The 24,835-nt window shown below is 40.7% G+C and overlaps 1 protein-coding gene across 1 annotated transcript; it reads left to right on the top strand.

Annotated features, from left to right (window-relative positions):
- The first annotated feature begins 22,205 nt into the window (after nucleotides 1-22,205).
- On the top strand, nucleotides 22,206-23,585 carry LOC118859163 (elongation factor 1-gamma-like). Its single transcript, XM_036769621.1, has one exon. It carries the CDS (start codon nucleotides 22,206-22,208, stop codon nucleotides 23,520-23,522), a length of 1,317 nt encoding a protein of 438 aa, XP_036625516.1. The 3' UTR covers nucleotides 23,523-23,585.
- The last annotated feature ends 1,250 nt before the right edge of the window (nucleotides 23,586-24,835 follow it).

The raw sequence follows: 24,835 nt of genomic DNA, 5'->3' as shown, positions 1-24,835 counted from the left end.
TATGCAAAAATGGTCATGTAACTTGTAAAGATTATTTTGTACATAGGAGAATCATAAAGAGCAGTGGGAGCCATTAGAGGAATTAAAATGTAAGCTCCTTGAGGGCAGGGATTGTTTAAATTTTCTCATCTTGTCACCTCTCCTGGTGCCTATTAGGTGCTTATAAGATACTTAATGATTAATTGATTTTCAGTTGGATGGGATCAGGAAAGTTTTCATGGGAGGAGAGAGCACCTGAACTGATACTCTATGCACTAGGCCACCTGACCGCCCTACAGGCTTTGAATAAAGGGAAGGATTTCAATAGATGGACATGGGAGTTAAACCAATTGGTACTAGACGTTGGAGATGGTTTTCCCAATAGAAAGAGATGGGAAAAGCCAAGACAGGGCCAGAGAAAAGTCAAAAACACAATTTGCCTAGAATGTAGAGTACATAAAGGGAGTGTTTTGAGATAAGTTTGGAGACAGTATAGTAGAAAAGTTATTATTGCCATTGTTAATAATCAATCACCAAGCCTTTATTATGCAATTACTACATGCCTGTCACTTTACTTGGCAATGGAGGAGCCAAGAAAAGCCAAAACAGCCCTTGCCTTCAAGCGGTTAACATACTACAAGTCATAGGTTAATAGATTTAGAGTTGTAAGGGAGCCCAGAGGCCATACAATCTGACTCCATCCTTTTACATAAGAGGAAATTGGGACCTGGGAAAATTAAATGACTTAACTTGTTATCTATCACAAGGATAGGGCAGCTATGTGATGTGGTGGAGAGAGCTTGTGACTTAGAGTCAGAAAGAGTCATCTTCCTGAGTTCAAACCCAGGCTCAAACACTGCCTAGCTGTGTGACCTCGGAAAAGTCACTTAACCCTGTTTGCCTCAGTTTCCTTATCTGTAAAATAAGCTGGAGAAGGAAATGGCAAACCCCTAACCGAAAATGGGGTCAAAGAGAGTTAGATACAACTAAAAAAAACGACTCAACAACAACAACAACAACATTTAGGATAAGGAATTTGTTATCTACAATACAGTGGAAGAGCACAGGATATAGGTTCAAATTCTACCTCTAATGTTTACTACCTGTGTGATGTTGGTCAGCACTTCAAGGAGGAAATCACTCTAAGGAAGACAAATTTTAACTAAGGATGTGAAAAAATATTTATAATTCTATTTGTGGTGGAAAAGATTGCAAATCTGAGGGAGTTCAAAAGGTTGAAAAAGTTATATAGAATACTACTATGCTCTAAGAAGTGATGATGGAGATGGTTTCAGAGAAACCTAGGAAGACTTGTATAAACTGACGCATGTTAAAGTGAACAGAACCAGGAGAAGAATTTATACAATAACAACAATGTTGAAAAGAGAAACAACTTTGAAAGACTTAGGAACGCTGATCAAAGTAGTGACCAACCATGATTCCAGAGGACTCACAATAAAACATACTACCCCTCTTCTGACGCACAGGTGAAGGACTCGGAGAATAAAATAAGGTTTCTGGGTTTTTTTGTTTGTTTCTGGATCTGGAAAATGCAGGTTTCTTTTTTTGATTAACTATACATGTTTGCAGTAGGGGATTTGTTTTTCTTTCTCAATTAGGGGTGAGGGATGAAAGGGACAGGAAGGTGATTAAAAACATTTTAAAAATTAATTAATTGTACTTACATTTCTGATTTATGAGAGTTCATCCTTCTAGGGGTTCTTCTGGCAATGGATTAACCTTTTAAGGTAGAGGAAGAATACATATGTGTATATACATACATACATACACACATATGAAATTACTAGAATGAGATGTGACTCCAGATTGTTGGAGAGAATGTTAGAGCAGTGCTAAACAGCATAAGGGATGGACTTGGGACCAGAGCTTCTTGGCAGAGAGACATGTGGTTCCAAAGACTCTTCTAAAGAGAGACGCATATACAGAGGACACTCTCAAGAAAAGAGAGGAAGAGACTGGAAATTGCCTGTGTACAAGAGTAGTCAGTTCCTCAGCACATCCCTAATTTTCAGCTTGCCTCCTTACAGACTTCAAAGGGAAATCTCCTGAGTGAGATTGGATTCTCTCTTTTGATTTCAGTTGAGCTCTTATCTTGTTCCCTTCTAAAGGCCTCATTCACTCTTGTGTGTTTTCTTGTATATTTTAGTCTGTTTTTTTTTTTGGAGAGGGGAAGTCAGGGCAATTGGGGTGGTTAAGTGACTTGCCCAAGGTCACATAGCTAGTAAGTGTCTGAGACCAGATTTGAACTCAGGTCCTCCTGACTCCAGGGCCGATGCTCTACCTACTGCACCACCTAGCTGCCCTTCTTGTATATTTTAATCTGTGTAACTTCTATTTCCATTTGTGTGTTGTTGTTGTTGTTCGCTTGGATATATGGGTTTACTTTCTATTTACTATTTACAATGGTCTTTTGTGCAACCGATGTTTGATGGGAAAGAGCTAGGCTGTCAAGTATAAGCTAATAGCTATCCTTCCCTTTAAGAACAATCTTTTCCCCTCCCTGAATCTATCATTTTTCTACACCATCAGTCTTTGAAGGGATACTGAGATAGATTTCTAACCTGATGTCACTTGGAGATAGGCTAGGGAAGGAGCAAGTACCCAGCTTCATTCATCCTTTCTCCTGCTTCCCTCAAGGCAGAAACCAATCTGCTGTGCCACGAGTCACATCTGTACATTTTGACAATCCATGAGGGTGAGAGAAATAATTATTAATAACCAATGATTTGGGGAGATCCAGAGTTCCCCCCTTTTTCTAAAATCTTAATTTTTAAAAAGTTCAGTCTCTTGAAGGACATTGCTGATAATGAGTTTGGACTAACTTTCTTGTTCAAGACCCCACCCAGGGAGAGTAGACATTGTATTCTGCTCAGGCTTGGGTGGGGCATAATAGAAATAGTCTCTCTGTCCAAGGGTAACACAATGTCACTCTCTACCCCTCATTGTAATATTCTTTCTCTCATTAATTTTTTTTAATCCTAATTATTTTTTATTATAAACATATATTAAAACCTAAATATAAAATAAGAAAATAAAAATGTCATGTGCACAGCAGAATTTAAGAGAGGGTTCAAAATATATAGCAATAAATTTCCATTTCAAGAAAGCCTATATATTAAATCCTACAGGTTGTGTTGAGAGCTGTCCATCTTTTCTTTTCTTCCTTGTAGATTTTCTTTTGTTCTCTGCTGTACACTTTTTACTCTGTTCTTTTTTCCCATTCCTATCCCCTTCCCCACCCCCCCGCTACAATTAAGCATAGTTATATTTATATAGAGATATAGATATATACATACATGTATACATATATACTCTCTCATTAACTGTTAGTCAGAGTTGATTGCCACTCCTCTTCCAAGAGAACATATAAACTGTGAACCCACCACCTGTAAGGGCAAGCAAAGTGGAATTTTTTGTTGTCGTTTCTTTTGGAATGCTTCTCAGGCTAAGGCAATCAAGTGCCTCTTGTGAGTCCTGCCTTTGTTTGTAGGAAGGCCCACACCCTTTTGCTAGTTAGGTCATAAGAGGTGTGAAACCCTCGAGTGGTGTGAAGCACTCAGGCCCTGAAAAAGGGTGTATATACATATATATGTGTGTGTGTGTGTATATATATATATATATATATGTATATATATATATATATACACCCAGAGGACAGCCACTGAACTCAGAATTGAGATTTGAGAATCCAGAACTCTGGAACTGAGGGAGGAGAGGCTTTGCTTTGGGGCTCACTCATTGGAAGAGTGTTGGTGTGGAGACTCTCAGCAGCCATTAAGGAACCCCCCCTCCCTGGCTTTGAAAACCCAGATGTTGGTGCTTCTCTCTCTGGTAACTTTCAAAGTGCTGACTTTTTCCCCTGAACTAAGTGAATGATATATGTATGTTTAATTAAAGTGAGATTGTAAAGTTGCTATGCTAGTAGCCCTCCTGTGTGCTGGAGTTGGCTTTACACAGCCACAGTAGTGGCAAGTAGCATTGTTGTTATACCGCCATAAGCGGTCTTTGATCTAAGAGAGACAGCTAAATGACCATGCTTTCATTAATGTGTGCTAGCCTTATTAATAAAATGATTAAATTATGTCTTGAAATCTATGTCTCGAACCTTTTAATCACCACAAGAGTATATTTATCTTACATAGACTCATATATCTCTTACATATAAAACTAATACAAAGTAATTTCAAAAGGGAATTTCTAGCAACTGGACAGATCAAAGTATGTGCCTGAGCTGTGTTTGGAAGGAAGCTAGGGATTCTAAGAGAGACAGAGGAGAAGAGAATTCATTCTAGCTATGAGGTACCACTCATGCAAAAACACACAAGTAAGGGATGGATGTCATGTACAGGGAAGAGATAGTGGGGCCAGTTTGACTGCAAGAAAATTTGTAAATGGGGGTAATATGAAATGTCCTGAGAAGGTCAGCGGAAGGCAGATGGTAGAGATCAAAGGCAGAGACCTTTAAATGCTCCCAGAGGACTTTAGAATCCTAGAGGTACCTGAGCTGAGCCTTGATGATATCTTAGAGATAAAGATGAGAACAAAGTACATTCCAGGCATGGTCGGGGTGGGGAACTTGTGTGAATATATGGAGGTAAAAAGCAGAATGTTTAATTAAGGTACTGGTTATAATTTGACTGGAATGTAGAATGCAGGGGATGGATGTAGGGTTATAGAATGCATGTGAAATAAGTAAGATAGACTGGAGCCAATTGTGGATGGTTTGAAATGCCATATGGAGGAATTTGCATTTTGACCTAGAGGAAATAGGGAGCCACTGCAGAGTTTTGAGTAGGGGAATGGCATGCTCTGACTTGTGTCTTAGGAAGATTATTTTGTAAGTTATGTGAAGGAAAGATCAGAAAAGAGAGAGAGAGAGAGAGACTGAAAACAGGGAGATTAATTAAGAAACTGCTCCAATAGGCTAGGAAATTGGTGTTGAGAGTTAGAAGTAGGATGCTGGATGGATGAATGAGATTAAATTTAGGGGGTGAGGGAGAAAAAAAAGAGACCATGATGACTCTGAGATATTGAACTTGGATGACTAGGAGAATAAAGTCAACAAACATTTATTAAGCCCAGGCACCACTAAGCAGGTGGGATACAAAAAGAGGAAAAAACAACCCCTGCTTTAAAGGAGCCCACATTATAACAGTAGAGACAATGTGGTTTGGCCAGGGTGTGGCCACTATGGTACCATGGCTTCCTGGAGCCGAAGGTGAGAGTTGGGTGAATCAGGTGGACATCAAAGGTGGGTAAGCACCTCTGAAAAGGGCTTGGCAAGAGGTGCCAGTCCTCCCTGAACGCCCCATATGTGTCCTGACTTTGGTCTTGCCACTGGACTGGGGTGACTCCGGAAGAGACAGAAAGGCTGACGACTTTGTGCAACCCTGTCTCACTTAAATCCAATTCAAATACAAGTCAAGACATCACCCCATGATGTCATTGGTCCTCTTAGAAAACGAAGGATGAACAACATGGTTGAATGGCCAGATGGAAATGGAATGCCATGAGCAAGGAAAAGCAAGAAGACCAGTGTTCCTGGATCATGGGGTACACAGAAGGGAGTAAAGTATAAGAAAACTGGAAAGATGGGAAGGAGCCAGATTTGTGAAGGGCTTTAAAAGCCAAACAGGATCTTATATTTGATCCTGAAGGTAATAGGGAGCTACTGAAGTTTACTGAGTAGGAGAGTAGCATGGTCAGATGTGTTTGAGTAACATGGTTGGACATTTTAGGAAGATCACTTTGGAAGTTGAGTGAAGGATGGACTAGAGTGGGGAAAAGATAGTGATATATAGAAGGTATATGTAGAGCCTATATGAGATTGCATGACATCTTGGGGAGGGGGGAGGGGGAGAAGGGGGAGAAAATTTAGAACTCATGCTTATGGAAGTGAATGTTGAAAACAAGAAAGGAAGGAAGGAAGGAAGGAAAGGAGGGAGGGAGGGAGGGATGAAGGAAGAAGGAAGGAAGAAAATGTGGAAAAGGTAGTGATATATCCTCAGTAGAGACAGAGAAATTTAGATGATGACTAGGTTGGGGGTAGGGGATGGGAGGGAAGGGAATAATTTCCTTTTAGGGTATGTTAAGTATAAGGAAAGTTAGCATAGTATTGTGGACAGAGAGCTAGCCAGAGGAAAGCCAGGGTTCAAGTCCTGCCTCTGACACATAATGGCTGCATGAGCCTGGGCAAGTTGTTTATCTCTCAGTGTCCTCAGGAAACTCTCCAAGACTATACGTTGCAGAATGGTGGTGTGGTACAGCGGATAGAGTTCCACACCTGGAGTCAGGAAGACTCATCTTCCTGAGTTCAAATCTGGCCTCAGTCACTTACTAGCTGTGTGACCCTGGGCAAGTCACTTAACACTGTTTGCTCAGTTTTCTCATCTGTGAAATGAACTGGAGAAGAAAATGGCAAACCACTTCAGTATCTTTGCTGAGAAAACCCCAAATGGGGTCAGGAAGAGTTGAGCCCAGCTGAAAGAACTGAACAACAATAACAGGGAGTTTTCTCACTGAATACTCTTTTCACTGATAAGAACCAAAGAAACTACATTTGGCTGTGCTGAATGGGATGGAGCCTTCTGGCAGACAAGTAGTGATGTGAGTCTAAAGTCAATAAGAGAGATTAGAGCTGGATAGGAAGTCATCTGCATAAAGGTGATCATTGAACAGAGAGTTAATGAGACAGCCAAGAGAGAGTAAAGAGTAAGCAGGGAAAGTGACAAGTTCCTTCTTGGCCTTGCTGAGAGTGTGGTGACGGGAGGACATGATCCCGCTAGTTCCTATCATTAGGAATTGATGTGTCAGTCAGTTACCCCTTGGGTTTTGTGATCTTCCAAGGCCTGTTTCCAACCAAAGCCTTTACCGAAGGAGCCTCAAGTTCTCCCAGTTTAAAACAATAAACTGGGCAGGGTCAAAGATCAGTTGCTTTTGGTGGGGTCCTAGGGACCTGAGCAGGGTGTGCCTTTTGCTCCAAAAGTGAACTATTACACAACCATGGCCGGCATGGGGTCAGCAGCCAGTTCAAAGTGTGCTGTTTGTTATGGATTCTTTCAACCGCTCAGTCCTCAGTTCCCACATCAGATCAGAGGAGGTCAGATTCCCAGGGTGATGAGGATCTCCCTCTCCCTCTGGCTCTCTTTCTCTGTCTCTATGTCTGTGTGTGTGTCTGTCTCATCTCTCTGTTTCTCTTTCTCTGTCTCTCTCTGTGTCTGTCTCTCTGCCTCTTTCTGTGTGTCCCTCTGTGTTTCTCTTTCTCTCTCTCTGTCTCTTTTTCTGTCTCTCTCTCTCTCTGTGACTCTCTATATCTCTCTGTCTCTCTCTCCTCCCACCTCTCTTGTCTCTCTCCCTCTCCTCTGTTCTCCTCTTTCCCATTTATCTATTCTTCCCCTCCTTTTCCTCCCTCTCCCATACACCCCCTTCTCTCCTCTCTCTTGCTCAGGTGTGAGTACTGATGAGTCAGATGAGTCAAATGAGAACACCCCATACTATAAATTCTCAGCAGTCTTCACGATTCAGGAAACCCACACCCTCCTGCAAAGCCCCTAAAAATACTGACAGGAATATGTAACCAAAGAGGGGAGTTTATGTCTCTATAGCAAGACTTCATTGTGACTACAGGCTCCCATGAAGGGGTGTGTGTGTGTGTGTGTGTGTGCATCTACTTTCCTGTGAGCTATCTACACTGCCCTGTGGGCTACAGGCAGAGCTGATTCTGGGACAGCTCAACTCAGTCAACTCCTCCTTTCCTCATCATCCCACTTTCTCTCCTCTGCACCCCACCCCACCCCAGCCAGGCATCTGCTCCTACCCAGTTACTTAAAGCAGCAGGGTGGGAAAGATGCCTTTTTTAAAAAAAATCTGTTTTAAATTGATCTATTTTGTTGGTAAATTACCTTTATTAAGATAGAACATTTATTAAGCATTTACCATTGTTGCCAGACACTGTATTAAACTCTGGGGATACAAATACAAGCAAATGACAGTTCCTGGCCCACAATTCTAAAAATCTTCCCTAATGCAGAAGAGCAGAGCCCTCCAAGCCCAAGTGAGACAGCAGCCACCTTTAATTCACATCCAAATTCAGCAAACATATATAACTTATATCAAATTGCTTACCATCTCAGAGAGGGGGGAGGTGAAAGGGAGGGAGAAAATTTGGAAATAAAAAAAATTTTAAATGAATGTTAATGATTAAACATGTATAACCTATATCAGATTGCTTACTGTCTTGGAAAAGGGGGAGAGGAGGGAGGGAGAAAAATTTGGAACTCAAAATCTTATAAAAAATGAATGTTAAAAATTGTCTTTACATGTAATTGGGAAAAAATAAGATATTATTTTAAAAATATAAATCTATTTTAAAAATCTAAAAAAAGTCCAGCAAATATTTGTTAAATATCTATTATAAGCAGGGCAGTGGGCTGGATACAAGAGATTGAGATATATACAAAACATGGTCCATATGTCCTCAATAAGCTAACTATCCACTAAGAAAGATAAAATGTACACAAATGTCTAGAACAAGGGTAGGGAACCTGTGGCCCTGAGGCCACATGTGGCTCTCTTGGTCCTCAAGTGTGGCCCTTTGACTGAATCCAAACTTCACAGAACAAATCACATATGGCCCCCTAGGTCAGAAAAACCTGGAAAGACTTACATGAACCGATGCAAAGTGAAGTGAGCAGAACCAGGAGAACATTGTATACAGTAACAGCAACATTGTGCAATGATCAGCTAAGACTGACTTAACTCTTCTCAGCGCTACAATGATCCAAGACAATTCTCTGGCTTCCTCATGATGGAAAATGCTATCCACATCCAGAGGAAGAATTATGGTGTCTGAATGAAAATCAAAGCATATTATTTTCATTTTATTTTTTTAATGGTTTCTTCCTTTTGCAAACTGTAATTTTTTCACAAACCTTTTCTTCTTTCACAACATGACTAATATGGAAATATGTTTTACATAATTGTACAGATATAACCTATATTAAATTGCTTACCATTTTAGGAAGGAGAGAGGGAAGGGAGGAAGGGAGAAAATTTGGAACTCAAAGTTTAATAAAAAATGTGTGTTCAAAATTGTCTTTATACGTAATTGGAAAAAATATAATACTATTCAAAAAAAATTATTCCATTCAACATGATGTTATTAAACATTTACTGTGTAGAAGGCACTATGCTGGGTACTGGTACAAAGAAAACAATACCTGCCTTCTGGGAGCTTACCTTCTTTTTTAAATTTTTATTTATTTTATTCTGAACTTAAGAAATAAAACAAGCATTTCCATAACATAGGAGCATAGAAAAAAACGATGATTGTACATGAAACTGTAAATCTATCATGTACAATTTGCTATTCCTTTTAAACATACAATAAAGTTATGTAACTTTCTTTTTTTTTCCTTTTTTTCTCCCTGGGTGCCCCCCCCCATTTAAAAAAAAAAAACAAACATTTTATTTTGCCTTCAATGAAAAACAAAACAAAAAATCTTCTCTCCTAAGGGTGTGCTGGACCAGTTCAGATGAACTCAGACCAGAGAGCCCATTGCTCAATTTTCAGTATGAGCATTTGCACCTCAGAAATACCACAGGTCAGGACTTTAATGATTATGTTGTTGATTATCTAGATTTAAAGAGGTGTTAATAAGGTAGATTAAACTTTAAAGTGTTTATATGCTTTTTTTTTTCCTGGAGAACTAGTTGTTAAATATTTACCTTCACACTCCTATAATATAAACATTGCTTGAGTTCAGCAGGAAAGCCTAGTAGGCTCAGGGAAGCCATCACCAGACTGGAGGCCAGGTGACTATAGGCTAATAATCACAATCATAATCATAGGCATCTAGATGTCACAGTGTTGAGCCAGGAGTTAGATAGACCTGAACTCAAATCTATCCTTTCTACACTTACTACACTTATTACACTGAGTACCACACTTACTAGCTGTGTGACCCTGGGCAAGTCACTTAACTTGATCTGTACAATGGAGATACAAAGGAAATAGCACCTACTTCCCAGGGTTGTTGTGAAGATCAAATGAAATAATTTTAGAACTATTACTCACTTACTATGTTCACAGAGCCTGATACATAGTAAGTGCTATAGAATTGTAAGCTGTTCTGTTATTATTTTTAGCTATTATCATAACTGGGCAGCTGGGTGGTGCAGTGGATAGAATTCCAGGCCTCTAGTCAGGAAGACTTCCTGAGTTCAATTCCAGCCTCAGACACTTACTAGTTGTGTGACCCTGGGTAAGTCACATAACCCTGTTTGCCTCAGTTTCCTCATCTGTAAAATAAGCTACAGAAGGAAATGGCAAACCATTCTAGTATCTCTACTAAGAAATCCCCAAATAGGGTCACAAAAAGTCAGACATCACTGAAAACTATTGGGAAAAAAAAACCTCTCCTGGTGGATGGGGGTAAATTCCTCCTGGTTCAGCTTTCTGAGGCAAGCTTGTACAATCCCTCTTCCTTGTGGCCCTTCAGACAGTTGAGCACAGCTTTTGTATGCCCCTGAGTCTTCTCTCAGTCAGAAAAACTTGAGTTCCTCCTACTGATCCCCACATGATAAGGATCCTCCTTTAGAAGCTCTCCAGGTTCTCTCTGTCCTTCCTTCCTGAACTGAACACAGTATTCCAAATGTGACTATTCTACTTCCTTCTCCTGGAAGCTCTGCTTCTCTCTTTTTTTTTTTGAGGGGGGAAGGCAAGGCGATTGGGGTTGAGTGACTTGCCCAAGGTCACACAACTAGTAAGTGTGTCAAGTGTCTGAGGTCAAATTTGAACTCAGGTCCTCCTGACTCCAGAGTCGGTTGCTCTACTCACTGCACCACCTAGCTGCCCCAAGCTCTGCTTCTCTTAAAGTGGCCAAAGGTCAGATGACCATTCTGGGCTGCCACGTCACACCCCCTCATGGCTTCTCTGGCTTCCTCCTAATCCCAGCTAAAATTCCACTTCCTACAGGAAGCTTTTCCTGATCCCCCTTAATTCTTATCCCTTCGCTCTGTTGATTATTTCCAGTTTATCCTGTATATAGCTAGTTTGTTCGTAGTTGTTTGCCTGTTGTCTCCACCATTAGATTGTCAGTTCTTCAAGGGCAGGCATTTTGCCTTTCTTTGCATTCCAAGCTCTTAGCATAGTACTTGGCACATACACAGTAGATGCTTAATAAATGTTATTGACTGATTCATATTAACTTCACAGTACACTAAATATCACCACCTAGGTGGCTGAAGTGCATAGACTACTGCCCTGGAGTCAGGAAGACTTCTCTTCCTGAGTCCAAACCTGGCCTCAGACACTTCCTAGCTGTGTGACCCTGGGCAAGTCACTTAACCCTGTTTGCCTCAGTTTCTCACTTGTAAAATGAGCTGAAGAAGGAAATGGCAAACCACTCCAGCGTCTCTTCCAAGAAAACCACAGAAGGGATCACAGAGAGTTGGACATGACTGAACAACCACAACAAAGCAGGTGCTTAATCAATGTTTATTGACAGACTGACTCATATTGACTTTACAGCAAGTATTGCCAGATGTTTTTCAGTCAGTCAAATGGCTATCTTCCAAAGCCTTCTCTATCTTGCACTTAATAAGCTGATTTTTTTAAAATGCAAGTCTAAGACTTGACCTTTATTCCTTTTAAATTTCACCTGATTAGATTCAGCCCAATGTTCTAGCCTACAAAGATACTCCTGGATTTTAACTCCATTATTCAGAGTTTTTGCTATCCCTCCCAGCTGTGTATCATCTGCAAATCTGATAAGTACATCACCTATGCCTTCATCCAAGTCATTGATAAGGATATCAAACAGCACAGGACCCCAGGCAAGCAGAACCCTGCGGCACTCCCCGTGAGACAACATGCCAAGAAGATACAGAACCACTAGCAGTTACTCTTTGACTGGTCTTCAACCAATTTCAGATCCATCCAGTCCATACCTTACCACCTTTTTGGAGCTACTTTATCAACTGCTTTGGTAAAATCTGGGTAAGTAATAACAACAGCATCCCCCATGTCCTGGAAAGAAAGAAAAAGAAAGAAAGAAAGAAAAAGAGAGAGAGAGAGAGAGGGAGAGAGAGAGAGAGGAAGGAAGGAAGGAAGGAAGGAAGGCAGGAAGGAAGGAAGGAAGGAAGGAAGGAAGGAAGGAAAAAAGGAAGGAAGGAAGGAAGAAAGGAAAAAGAAAGAAAGAAAGAAAGAAAGAAAGAAAGAAAGAGAAAGAAAGAAACAGAGAGAGAAAGAGAGTGAGAGAAAGAAAGAAAGAAAAGATGGGAGGGAGGAAGAGAGAAAGAGGAAAGAAGGAAGGAAGGAAGAGAAAGAAAGGAAGGAAGGAAGAAAAAGAAAGAGAAAGAAAGGAAGGAAGGAAATAAAAAAAGAAATAAGGTTAGTCTGGCAAGATCTATTCCTGATGAAATCAAATTAACTCTTTAATCACCATTAACTTTGCTAGATATTCACCAACCATCTCTTCAATGATGTCTTCCACAATTGAGACAGCTAGGAGGAGGATAGAATATTGATCCTGGAGCCAGGAAGACTGGAGTTCAAATCCATCCTAAGATGTAGCTGTATTGAAGGAGGGAGAGAGAAAATTTGGAACTCAAAAATTTTTGTAAATGAATGTTAAAAATTGTCTTTACATTAACTGGGGAAAAATAATATATTATTTTTTAAAATACAAAAACGAGCCAATAAAATAAAAGATATCAATATAACTATGAAGGAAAAGGGGAGAATACATGAGAGCCTGGAGTCTGTTGATTACAATAGGAATAGAAAGGAGAGAGGCCTACACGAGAGATATTGTAAAAGAATTGACCAGAATTAGCAATTGATTGGATTCAAGAGGTAAAGGAAATAGTCAAAGATAGCGTCGAGATTTCAAGCATCAGTAACCGAGAGAAAATTTATCCCACAAGACAGAGCCATTTCCTTTGAGGTATGGATCTGTTTTCCATAGAGAAAAAAGGAACACCTTAGGTTTTTAGTGGTTTCAGTCCTTTTCAGTTTTCTTGGCAAAGATACATGAGTGGTTTCCCATTTCCTTCTCTAATTCATTTTACAGATGAGGAAACTGAGGCAAACAGGGCTAAGTGACTTTCCCAGAGTCACACAGCTAGTAAATGTCTGGAAGGAAGGAATCTTCTTGACTCCAGGCCCGGCACTCTATCCGCCACACCACCTAGCTGCCCCTTTTAGTGTTTAGTAGCCCCCATTACATACGACTGTGACTGCCCTCCAATCCCTTCTTCTTTCTCGTTCCTCTCAGATATTGTGGGCCCCTTCTTCCATTTGTGAGTTCCTCTCAGAACCTCTATTTTATGGAAGAGCTGAGACCATCTATCCTCCTATCCTTCCTTCTCTGGACTTTCCCTTGCAAGCACCTTCCTCACTCTCTACTCCCTCTGCTTTTCAACTCCCTTTTACGTGTTCTCTTCTGCCATCAAAATATGAACTCCCTGAGGTCAGGGACTGTCTTTCTTTTTGCTTGTATTTGTATCTCCAGTGTGTCATCTCAGTTCCGGGCACATAGTAAGCAGAACTTAACATGACAACAAGCATTTTGTTTTCAAAAGGACGTCGGAGGGCTAACTTGTTCCTTAAACCAGTACAAAACACAAGGGGCAATTCATACATGTGCCTGTCAGGAGAAAGGACATAGAGGCTGTATGTCTTCATTAGCCCATATAAATGCCAGACATTCATGCCCTTCAGCTGAACCTTTGGCAATAGCACATATCTGTAAATCAGGCCAAGAGACAAACTGGACTGAGGACAATACAGATGTCCCCTGAATGAAATAACTGTGCAAATATCTTGAAGATTAAGAACTGAAATGGGGTGGGGATGCTTAGAGAGTAGACGGGCAACAGTGGGTTTTCTCAATATTTCCTGTTTGGTGTCACAGGTGTTCTGGCCATCTCTCACCTGGACTTCTCTTGACTTCCTCACTATGTCCCTTATTATTGGGAAAGCTTCAACATCCTGCAAGATCCCATCAGCCTTGGTACCACACATCATCATTATGTTCCATCTCTCTGACTGAATTCCAAAACCTCCATTTAAGGAAGGAGCTTAGCCCACAAAGAGGTTTCAAAATGATTGCAACAACAAATCAGCTCAGAAATCTCTTAACTTATTACCTGGATACCATTCTGGGACTTCTTCACCCTGTCCCAACTTCGGATGTTTCTCCTCCTCCCTTCAACTTCCTTTGGCGTATTATCTCCTTTATTAGAGCGCAAACTCCTCGAAGGCAGGTATTGTCTTTCTCTTTACTATTTGTATTCCTGACACTTAGTACAGTTGTCAGGTTTTTTCCCAGTCCTGTCTGATTCTTCATGACCCCATTTGGGGTTTTCTTGGCAAAGATATTAGAATGGTTTGTGATTTCCTTCTCCAGGTCACTTTACAGATGAGGAAATTAAGGTGAACAGGGTTAAGTGACTTGCCCAGGGTCCCACAGCTAGTCTAAGATCAGATGTGAAGTCAGGGAGATCAGTCTTCCTGACTCTAGGCCCAGAACTCTATCCACTGTGCCCCTAGCTGTCCCTTAGTATGCTGTTTGTGTGTTTAATAAGTGTTTATTGACTTCAACTACTGACTGGCCCCTGCCCCAGGCACCTACCCTTCACCATAGTAGTTCTGTTATTCACATAGTCGTTCTCACCCTGATCTTTATGACCTATTCTCTGGACTAGCTACAGGTACTTGTCTATCTTACAGAGGTTTGGGGCCTTAACTCAGCCCACAAGATCTGAGTATTGGCCAGTATGGGTTGTGAGGGACAGAGAGCCAGAGAGATAAACTACATATATCAGCCTGCATGGCCCAACTGGTTACCTGCTTATTACTCTTGCCTTATGACATACTCTGTATCTCAGTCACCAAAAATAAGCAGACTTCTGGTGATGACTGTATCTGAATCTGGTAACCATTTCCTTCTTTTCTCTTTAGTTACTAAGAGGGCTGCGCAGTGATGGGTCAGGAGGACGTGAGAGTATCCCGAGGCTGGATTGTGTATGACAGCTAGAATTATAGCTTGTAGGAGGTATTCAGTGGGAAGAGTTGTAATTTTCAAACATTCTGTGCTGGAGGGGGATTTCTTCATATCAACCAGTCCATCTGTCTGCCTCTAGGGGGAAAAAAATCATTCTTTTAAGAAAATGTGAAAAGACAAATGAAAATTTCCCAGTCAAGAAGATATGGCCAACATGCTGGATTTTGCTTAATATTCTGATACAAGAAATGGAAATAAAGCAAGTACCCATGGATTAGGGAAAGGCCAAACAAATTGAGGTATATGAAGGTAATGCAATATTGTTCCACCATAAAAAATAGTGAAAGGGATAAGACATTTATGAATTGATAAAATACAGTGAGCAAAACCAGGAGAACAATTTATATAATGTTTACACTAATTTATATGATATTTACAACTTTGAAAGACTTAAGGACACTGAACAATGCCATGAATGAATGGGTGAGTGAAACATTTATTAATTGCTTACTATGTGCAAAGAACTAGGTATACAAATAGAAAAGTCAGACCGTTGCTGCTTTTGAAGACCTCTCATTCTAATGGGGAAAACAACACACAAATGAGTTTTCAACTGGAAAAGTGCCGTAGTTCTTGGGGTACAGTGGGCAAAGTAGATGCTATTGAATCCCCTTTTCATGCCTTTAATGCCATATGACCCAACCATGACTCCCAAAGCCTGATGATAAACAGGTCTCCTATCTTTTGAAAGAAAGAGGCGATAGACTTCAAGACCATAAAGAGACCTACATTTTTTTTCCAGAAATAACCAATACATAAACTTGTTTTGCTTAATTATATTTATTTGGTAGAAATGAGGGCTTTTACTTGGTGTGGGGGCACTGGGTGGGTAGTCATAGTAACTAATACAAAAGAAGAAAGCAAAGGGGAAAAGCATCAATAAAAAACTTTTAGGGGCAGGTAGGTGGTACAGTAGATAGAACGCTAACTCTAGAGTTAGGAGGACCTGAGTTCGAATCCAGCCTTGGACACTGGCCAGCTTTGTGATCCTGGGAAAGTCACTTAACCCCATTTTCCTCAAAAAAAAAATTTTAAATACAAAGAAAAAAGTAGAAGGAAGTTCAGAAGAGGGCAGACCACAGACAAACAGGCAGCTTTGTTACTGTCATGTTAAATATTTTGTGTGTATATATATATATATATATATATATATATGTGTGTGTGTGTGTGTGTGTGTATGTGTGTATAAAACTAAAATAGAAGTTCATCATTTCATATACAATTCTCTTTTTCTCTTCTTTACATATTAAAATGTTGCTGTTCATAAACTTATGGATTTAGAAATGGAAGGGAACTTAGAGGTCATTGAGTCCAACTGCCTCACTTACAGATGAGGAAATTGAGGCCGGGAGAAGTTAAATGACTTGCTCAGTCATAGAGCTGGTAGTACCTGAAAGAAGATTCGAACGCAGGTCCTCTTCACTCTTCAAATACAATGCTAGGTGCTGGAGATACAAACACAAAAACAAAATAGTCCCTGCCCTCCTTATATTCTATTGGTTTGTTTTTATCACGTCTTTGTTCTTATACCCCTGTATACTAAAGATGAAGTGTATGTATGGTATTAAATATAATATATTTTTTTTACTTGTTATAGTACTGAATTTTGCAAAACTTCTCTCATTGTATAAAGCTCTCCTATACTCTAGAGTTATATTTAAAAAGGGGGCCTGCAAAGCATGTAATGTAGGTAGCTCTCCAAGGCCAATTACAGGCTACCAAGGGTTGGGAACCTGTCACCTCGAGGCCACACGTGACCCTCTAGATCCTTGAGTGCAGCCTTTTGACTGAGCCCAAGTTTTACAGAACAAATCTTTTTATTAAAGGAATTTGTTCTGTGAAGTTTAGATTCAGTCAAAGGGCCACACTTGAGGACCTAGAGGGCCACATGTGGCTTCACTGCAGGTTCCCTACCCCTGCTCTAGGTCATTCTCCAACCAGTCTTCCTCTCCTCTCTAACTGGGGGATTTAAGCATACATATTGATGTTTACTCAACCTCCCATTCTGTAATCTTCTTAAATCCCGTGTCCTACTCCATTCTACCTCAGTTACACATACAGTCACTCCCTGGATTTCTCATTACTCACAACTATACCACTTAATATTTAAAATTCTGTTGTTTCTACCTGACCATAACTCCAATTATTTCTTCTCTCTATGCCTCTAACCCTAAATATTTGCCTTCATTATGACCCGTAAACCTTCTGCCTTGAGTACTTTCTCAGGCCATTGTCATGGCTCTCCCTTCACTTTCCTCTCCTCCCAATCCCAACCCTGTAGTTAACCAGTTCTCATCTACACTGTCATCAACTTTTTGCTGTTCATCTCTCACCCAAAGACAGTTCTGGATTCTTCCTCCTACCCACATGCTGTTGGAGGGGAACTGGAGGAAGTCACATAACATGATGACCGGCTACACCACAAATTCATGTTTTCCAACTCCGACTTGAGCCTCACTGCAAGAAAACAGTCCTTTTATTCCTTCCTAATTTCCTCTTTCATTCCCCTGGTACACAATAAGTTGTTACAAGAATTTTCTGGGTCTTTGCTAGCCACTGCATGAATGAACCAGCACAGGCAGACAGGCAAATAGCAATTTATTGAACCACTCAAGAGTGTGACACATTTTGTCAAAAGGTGATGGATATGTATTCCTCACAAGGTGACAAATACATGTAGGTAAATATATATTTGTATAATACATACATATACATATGTATGTATTGTGTGTACATATGTGTATATGCATACACATATTTTGTTGTTAGGTCCTTTCGTAGTCTTCGTGACCCCATTCGGGGTTGTCCTGGCAAAGAAACTGTATTGGCTCACCATTTCCTTCTCCAGTTCATTTTACAGATGAGGAAACTGAGGCAAACAAGGTTAAATGACTTGCCCAGGGTCATATAACTAGCAAATGTCTGAGGCCAAATTTTAACTCAGGAAGATGAATCTTCCTAACTGCAGGCCAGGCACTCTATCCACGGCACCACCTAGCTAGCTGCCCATAAATGCGTGTATGTTTAATATACATATGTATTGTGTGTACATACATATACACACATACATAGATATAAAATATGCACAAAACTTTGGATCAGTTAGCTTAGAAGATACTATATATGCACACATATACATAAGAGTATATCTATAGATATAGATGGGGTGTGGGTGGCGTTGTAGTCTCTCTTCCTGAGCTACTTAATCCAGTTTTGGGTGTGATCAGATAGGGCATGTAGACAGAAAGGCACAACAGGAAGATATTTTTAGCCAAAGAAAAGAGATGTTTAAACTACTACAAAAGCCCATCTTCTTTACCACCTCTCTGGTAAGAAATATATAGCATATTTTATAATCCACCTTCTGAAATCTTGATTTATCACTGTACTCACCATAGTTTTAAAGTTTTTCCCAATTATTTTCTTTTGCCATATTGTAGTCATTGAGGCAGTTAAATGACATAGTGGATAGGGTGCTGGGCTCAGAGTCAAGAAGATCTATGTTCAAATCCAGCCTCAGAAACTTCCTAGCTATGTGACCTTGGACAAGTCACTTAACCTCAGTTTGCCTATGGATTGGTGATACACTGGAGAAGGAAATGACAAACCAGTCATACTCTACAGTATCTTTGCCAAGAAAACCCCATGGACAGTATGGTCCATGGGATCGCAAAGAGTTGGATATGACTGAACAGTCATTGTATAAATTGTTTTTCTGGTTCTAAACAACTTCACTTTCTATCATGCAAGACCTCCCAGGTTTCATCCCTTTCATTACTTCATGCAATATATTAATATTCCATTGCATACACATACCATAAATTGTTCATTCATTTGCCAATGGATGGATTCTGACTTTGTTTCTAGTTCTGTGCTACAACCAAAAGCAATGCTGTAAATATTTTTCTGCATATGAATCCTTTCCCTCTGTCTTTGACCTCTTTGAGGCATATTCCTAATAATGATCTCTGTCTGGATCAAAGGTTTACTGATTTATTAATTAGAGAAACACAAATCAAAACAACTCTTAGGTACCGCATCTCTCCTGTCAGATTGGCTAACATGACAAAATAGGAAAATGATAAATGCTGGAGAGGATGTGGGAAAATTGGAACATTAATACTTTGTTGGTGGAGTTGTGAACAGATCCAGCCATTTTGGAGAGCAATTTGGAACTATGCCCAAAAGGCTATAAAAATGTGCATAGCCTTTGACCCAGCAATATCTCCTAGGGCTATATCCCAAAGAGATCACACAAGTGGGAAAGGGCCCTGTATGTACAAAAATATTGATAGCATCTCTTTTTGTGGTGGCAAAGAACTGGAAATCAAGGGGATGCCCATCAATTGGGGAATGGCTGAACAAGTTGTGGTCTATGAATGTAATGGAATATTATTGTGCTATAAGAAATGGGGGGGGGGAGCTAGGTGGTGCAGTGAGTAGAGCACCAGCCCTGGAGTCAGGAGGACCTGAGCTCAAATCTGACATCAGACCCTTGACACACTTCCTAGCTGTGTGACCTTAGGCAAGTCACTTAACCCCAATTGCCTTGCCCTTCCCCCTCCAAAAAAAAAAAAAAAAGAAGAAGAAGAAATGGGGAAGATATGGACTTCAAAATAACCTGGAAAGACCTACATGATATGATGCTGAGTAAGAGGAGCAGAACCAGGAGAACATTGTATTGTACACAACCACAGACATATTGATTCTGTGATAATTAGCTTTGATAGACTTGGCTCTCCTCAGCAATACAAGGCTCAAAGACAGCTCCCGAGGACTCGTGATGGAAAAAGCTAGCTACATCCAGAGAAGGAATTGTGGAGTCTGAATGCAGATTGAGGCAAACTATTTGCTTCCTTTTTTTCTCTTCTTTTTTGGCTTTGTTTCTTCTCTCTCATGATTTGTCCCATTGGTCGTAATTCTTCTTTGCAATTTGACTATTGTGTAAATAAGTTTAATGCGAAGGTTTATGTAGAATCTATATCAGACTGCATGCTGTCTTGGGGGGGGAAGGAATGGAAGAAAATTTGAAACTCAAGAACATGTAGAACTAAGTGTTGTAAACGAAAAATAAAAAATCTAATTAATAAAAAAAAAAGGTTTACTGATTTTTTTTTCTTTTGTCCTTATTCTGTTTTCAGAACTTGCCTGTTGGTGCCCCCTTCTGGCCTCTGGCTGCCACTACCTCTTGTAGTCTTGTGAAAAAGGTTCTTTTCACCTGGGCCTTTTCTATCTTGCCTTATTCCCTAAAAAAAAGCACACAACCCCATCTAGATACATTCCATCAGCCTTGTAAGGGACTTACAAGCACTATAGGGAAATGGCATAGGGATAGGAGCTGGACCAGTGATTTTCTTGGTAGACCAAGTAACTATTAAATACAGACTTGTGATTTCATCAGTGAAGGGACCTTTTGGTATGGAAACTTCCCCCACGAATGCTGATCTTTCTTTTGTTATCCTTACTATTGTTTGCAGGGGTGTGCTGGAACTGACTTGTGCTAGCTCAGGACTGTTAATTCTTTGGTGGGAACATCTGCTTCTCAGAAATGAGCAAAGGCTACAAATTAGGGCTGGCTTTATTGTTTTGCTGATCGTCTAGACTTAAGAAAGTGATGGAGAAATTGTTAATAATTCAGATTAAATATATGTCTTGCATACATTTATTTTCCCAAAGACCCAGATATTTATCAACACACCCCTGTTTATTTGCCTCCCTGATGTCACAGAGAAACATACAAAGATGAAAATAACAACATTTGGGGAGGAGTCACAAAGTTTATAGAGGTCTTAACAGTTAGTATTCGTCCTAAATAAGCCTTATTCTTAGTTCCTTTTTCTTTGTACTTTCAGATAGTGTTCTCAGAGTAAACCCTGCCCAAGAATCGTAGTCTCTTATTTTCCATCCAGTTATATTCTCTTAGAAGCTTCCCCTTTCCAGAGGAAGCAAGTGTTCATTTGAAAACTAAGTTTACAAAGTTAATTATCAGGATGACAGTCACAGTTCACTCATTTTATTGGCAGCACAATATTTTTCTAGGCATGACTGGTAACAACATAAAATGAACTAGCACTAACTGGGTGTGCCTATGTGTTTCCTTAGTTATAAATAAGTTACTTTGTAACCATTACAAAGTATGTCCTATATTTGGATTTTAAAATGAAAATGCAGAAATTTATAGCCACCTTGTTTCAGTTAATGAAAAGAATGTTTCTATCCTTTCGTTGTTGTTCAGTCGTTTTTCAGGTGTGTTTAACTCTTCATGACCCCAATGTGGTTGTTTTTTGTTTTGTTTTGTTTTGTTTTTGTAAAGATACTAGAGTGGTTTGTGATTTCCTTCTCCAGCTTATTTTATAGATGAGGAACTGAGTCAAACAGGGTTAAGTGACTTGCCCAGGGTCACGCAGCTAGTAAGTATCTGAGGCCAGATTTGAACTCAAGGAGATAAGTCTTCCTGACTCTAGACCCAGGATGCTATCCACTGTACCACCTAGCTGCCCCATATTTCCAACCTACAAAGTATATAAAAGTCTGGTGTAATGTTTCAAGAAGAGGACCAAGGACCTTATATAAAGTAGAAGACCAATATATACAAATTAAGGACCCTATATTGTAACCAGTCTCTACTCCAAATAAGAATTTTAATTTCTTAGGGTATTGAGAAGGATGGAAATAGACTACTGTTAGGAATATTCTGGAGTCAACTCTTACTAGAGCTGATTGTTAAAATTTCAGTGTAAGCATTTGTACCTCAAAAATGCATTCACTAGGGGCAGCTAGGTGATGCAGTAAGTAGAGCACGGCCCTGAAGTCAGGAGGACCTGAGTTCAAATCCAGCCTCAGACACTTGGCATGACACACTTACTAGCTGTGTGACCTTGGGCAAGTCACTTAACCCCAATTGCCCTGCCTTCCCCCCAGCAAAAAAAAAAAAAAAACAACCTAAAAATGCTTTCACTACAAATGAGGGCTTGATATATTGTTTTGTTGATTTGTAGACTTAAGAAAGTGATAGATAGACCCGCCCGTCCCTCCCTCCCTCCCTCCCTCCCTCTTCCTCCTCCCCTCCCCGCCCCCCGGCCGGACTCACTTTGCGGCAGCGCCGACGTCCCCACCCCCTTTCTCTGCGGAATCACCATGGCGGCTGGGACCCTGTACACATACCCTGAAAACTGGCGGGCCTTCAAGGCCCTCATTGCTGCACAGTACAGTGGGGCCCAGATCCGCGTGCTGTCCGCACCTCCCCACTTCCACTTTGGTCAGACCAACCGCACCCCCGAACTCCTCCGAAAATTTCCTGCAGGCAAGGTTCCAGCGTTTGAGGGTGACGATGGGTTCTGTGTGTTTAAAAGCAACGCCATTGCCCACTATGTGAGCAACGATGACCTTCGAGGCTGTACTCCGGAGGCGGCTGCCCAGGTGATCCAGTGGGTGAGCTTTGCTGACAGCGACATCGTTCCTCCAGCCAGTACCTGGGTGTTTCCCACCCTTGGCATCATGCACCACAACAAACAGGCTACAGAGAACGCAAAAGAGGAGGTGAGGCGGGTTCTGGGGCTGCTTGACGCCCACCTGAAGACTCGGACTTTCCTGGTGGGGGAGCGTGTGACTCTGGCTGACATCACAGTTGTGTGTACCCTCTTGTGGCTCTACAAGCAGGTTCTAGAGCCGTCTTTCAGGCAGGCCTTTCCCAACACCAACCGCTGGTTCCTCACCTGCATCCACCAACCCCAGTTCCGGGCGGTGTTGGGAGAGGTGAAGCTCTGTGAGAAGATGGCACAGTTTGATGCTAAAAAGTTTGCTGAAAGTCAGCCTAAGAAGGAGGCCCCAAGAAAGGAGAAGGGACAGCGAGAAGAGAAACAGAAGGCCCAGGCTGAGCGGAAGGAAGAGAAGAAGGAGGCCACAGCCCCTGGCCCCGAGGAGGAGATGGACGAGTGTGACCAGGCTCTGGCTGCAGAGCCCAAGGCCAAGGATCCCTTTGCCCACCTGCCCAAGAGTACGTTTGTGTTGGATGAGTTTAAGCGAAAGTACTCCAACGAGGACACACTGACAGTGGCCCTGCCGTACTTCTGGGAGCACTTTGACCGTGACGGCTGGTCCCTGTGGTATGCCGAGTACCGCTTCCCCCAGGAGCTCAGCCAGACCTTCATGAGCTGCAACCTCATCACTGGAATGTTCCAGCGCCTGGACAAGCTGAGGAAGAACGCGTTTGCCAGTGTCATTCTTTTTGGCATCAACAATAGCAGCGCCATTTCTGGAGTCTGGGTTTTCCGGGGCCAGGAACTTGCCTTCCCGCTGAGTCCAGACTGGCAGGTAGATTATGAATCCTACACGTGGCGTAAGCTGGATCCTGGCAGTGAGGAGACCCAGACCATGGTCCGAGAGTACTTCTCCTGGGAGGGGGCCTTCCAGCATGTGGGCAAGCCCTTCAATCAGGGCAAGATCTTCAAGTGAACGTCCTCTCTGCTACCACCTAGTTGCCCGCTTCCTCCTCTGCAGGGAGGTGCCAGTCATTAAACGAAACTGAACACAGAAAAAAAAAAAAAAAGAAAGTGATAGATAAAATGTTAATAATGCAGACTAATATAGATCTATATACATAAAGGAAATAAGAAATGTACATACTACTCAGATGTATATGGCACTTCTACCAAAATTGACCATACATTGGGACAGAAAGACCTCATTTTAAAATGTAGAAAAGCAAAAGTATTAAATTCATCATTTAGTAATCTCAATGCAATAAAATTGTATTCGATAAAGGAGCCTTAAGGAAAGAATTAAGAAAGTAATTGGAAACCAAATAACATAATTCTAACAAAACAAAGATATTGCTGAAACAATAGAAATTACACAAAAGAAAGTGACAGTTAAGAGACATCATACCAAAACTTAAGTTATGCAGCTAAAGTGGTTCTTAAGAAAAATTGTATGTGTCTAATCACTTTCATAAACAAAAGAGTGAAAGAATAATTCAATGAATTGAACCTGCAACTAAAAAACCTTGAAAAATGAAAGGTGGCACAGTGAGTAGAGCACTGGCCCTGAAGTCAGGAGGACCTGAGTTCAAATCCGGCCTCAGACACTTGACACACTTACTTAGCTGTGTGACCTTGGGTAAGTCACTTAACCCCAATTGCCCTGCTTTCCCTCCTCCAAAAAAAAAAGAAAAAGAAAAATGAAATCAAAGTCCCCAAATAAGCAACAAAGTAAAAATTCTGAAAATCAAAGAAGAGAGTAATGAAATTTATAGGGATCAAAATTTGAACAAATAAATCTAGGCGCCATTTTTAAAAACTAAAAAAGCAGATATATAATCTGACTTTTCAAAAGAGAGGTGATGCAAATTGTTTTTATTAAAAATGAAAAAATAATTCATAACAATTAAATAAGAATTAAAGGAAATTATCAGAAACCATTTTTGCCCAATTAAATTTTTTTTAAAAAAAAACCTGATGATTTGGAGGAAATGGATGAATACTTATAAAAATAACTATAGCTAGCTTTTATACAGCACTTTCAGGTTTACAAAGCGCTTTATAAGTATTGTCTCATTTTTTTCCTCACAAGAGTCCTGCTTTTCTTACTCCCATTTTACAGATAAGGAAACTGAGGCAGACAGAGTTTAAGTGACTTGCCCAGGGTCACATAGCTAAAAAACATATGAGACCACATTTGTCCTCAGATCTCTCTCATTGCATATTGAGTGTTTTGTCCACTGTACTACCTAGGTGCCTCTAAACACAAAATATATAGCTTAACAAGAG

This window comes from Trichosurus vulpecula, chromosome 8 (assembly GCF_011100635.1).
Source record: "Trichosurus vulpecula isolate mTriVul1 chromosome 8, mTriVul1.pri, whole genome shotgun sequence".
Taxonomy (NCBI): Eukaryota; Metazoa; Chordata; class Mammalia; order Diprotodontia; family Phalangeridae; genus Trichosurus; species Trichosurus vulpecula.
This window is presented reverse-complemented; position numbering and strand designations above follow the sequence as displayed.

Bases quoted from the DNA above. Each gene is read 5' to 3' on its own strand.
- LOC118859163 (XM_036769621.1), top strand. From the start codon at position 22,206: ATGGCGGCTGGGACCCTGTACACATACCCTGAAAACTGGCGGGCCTTC.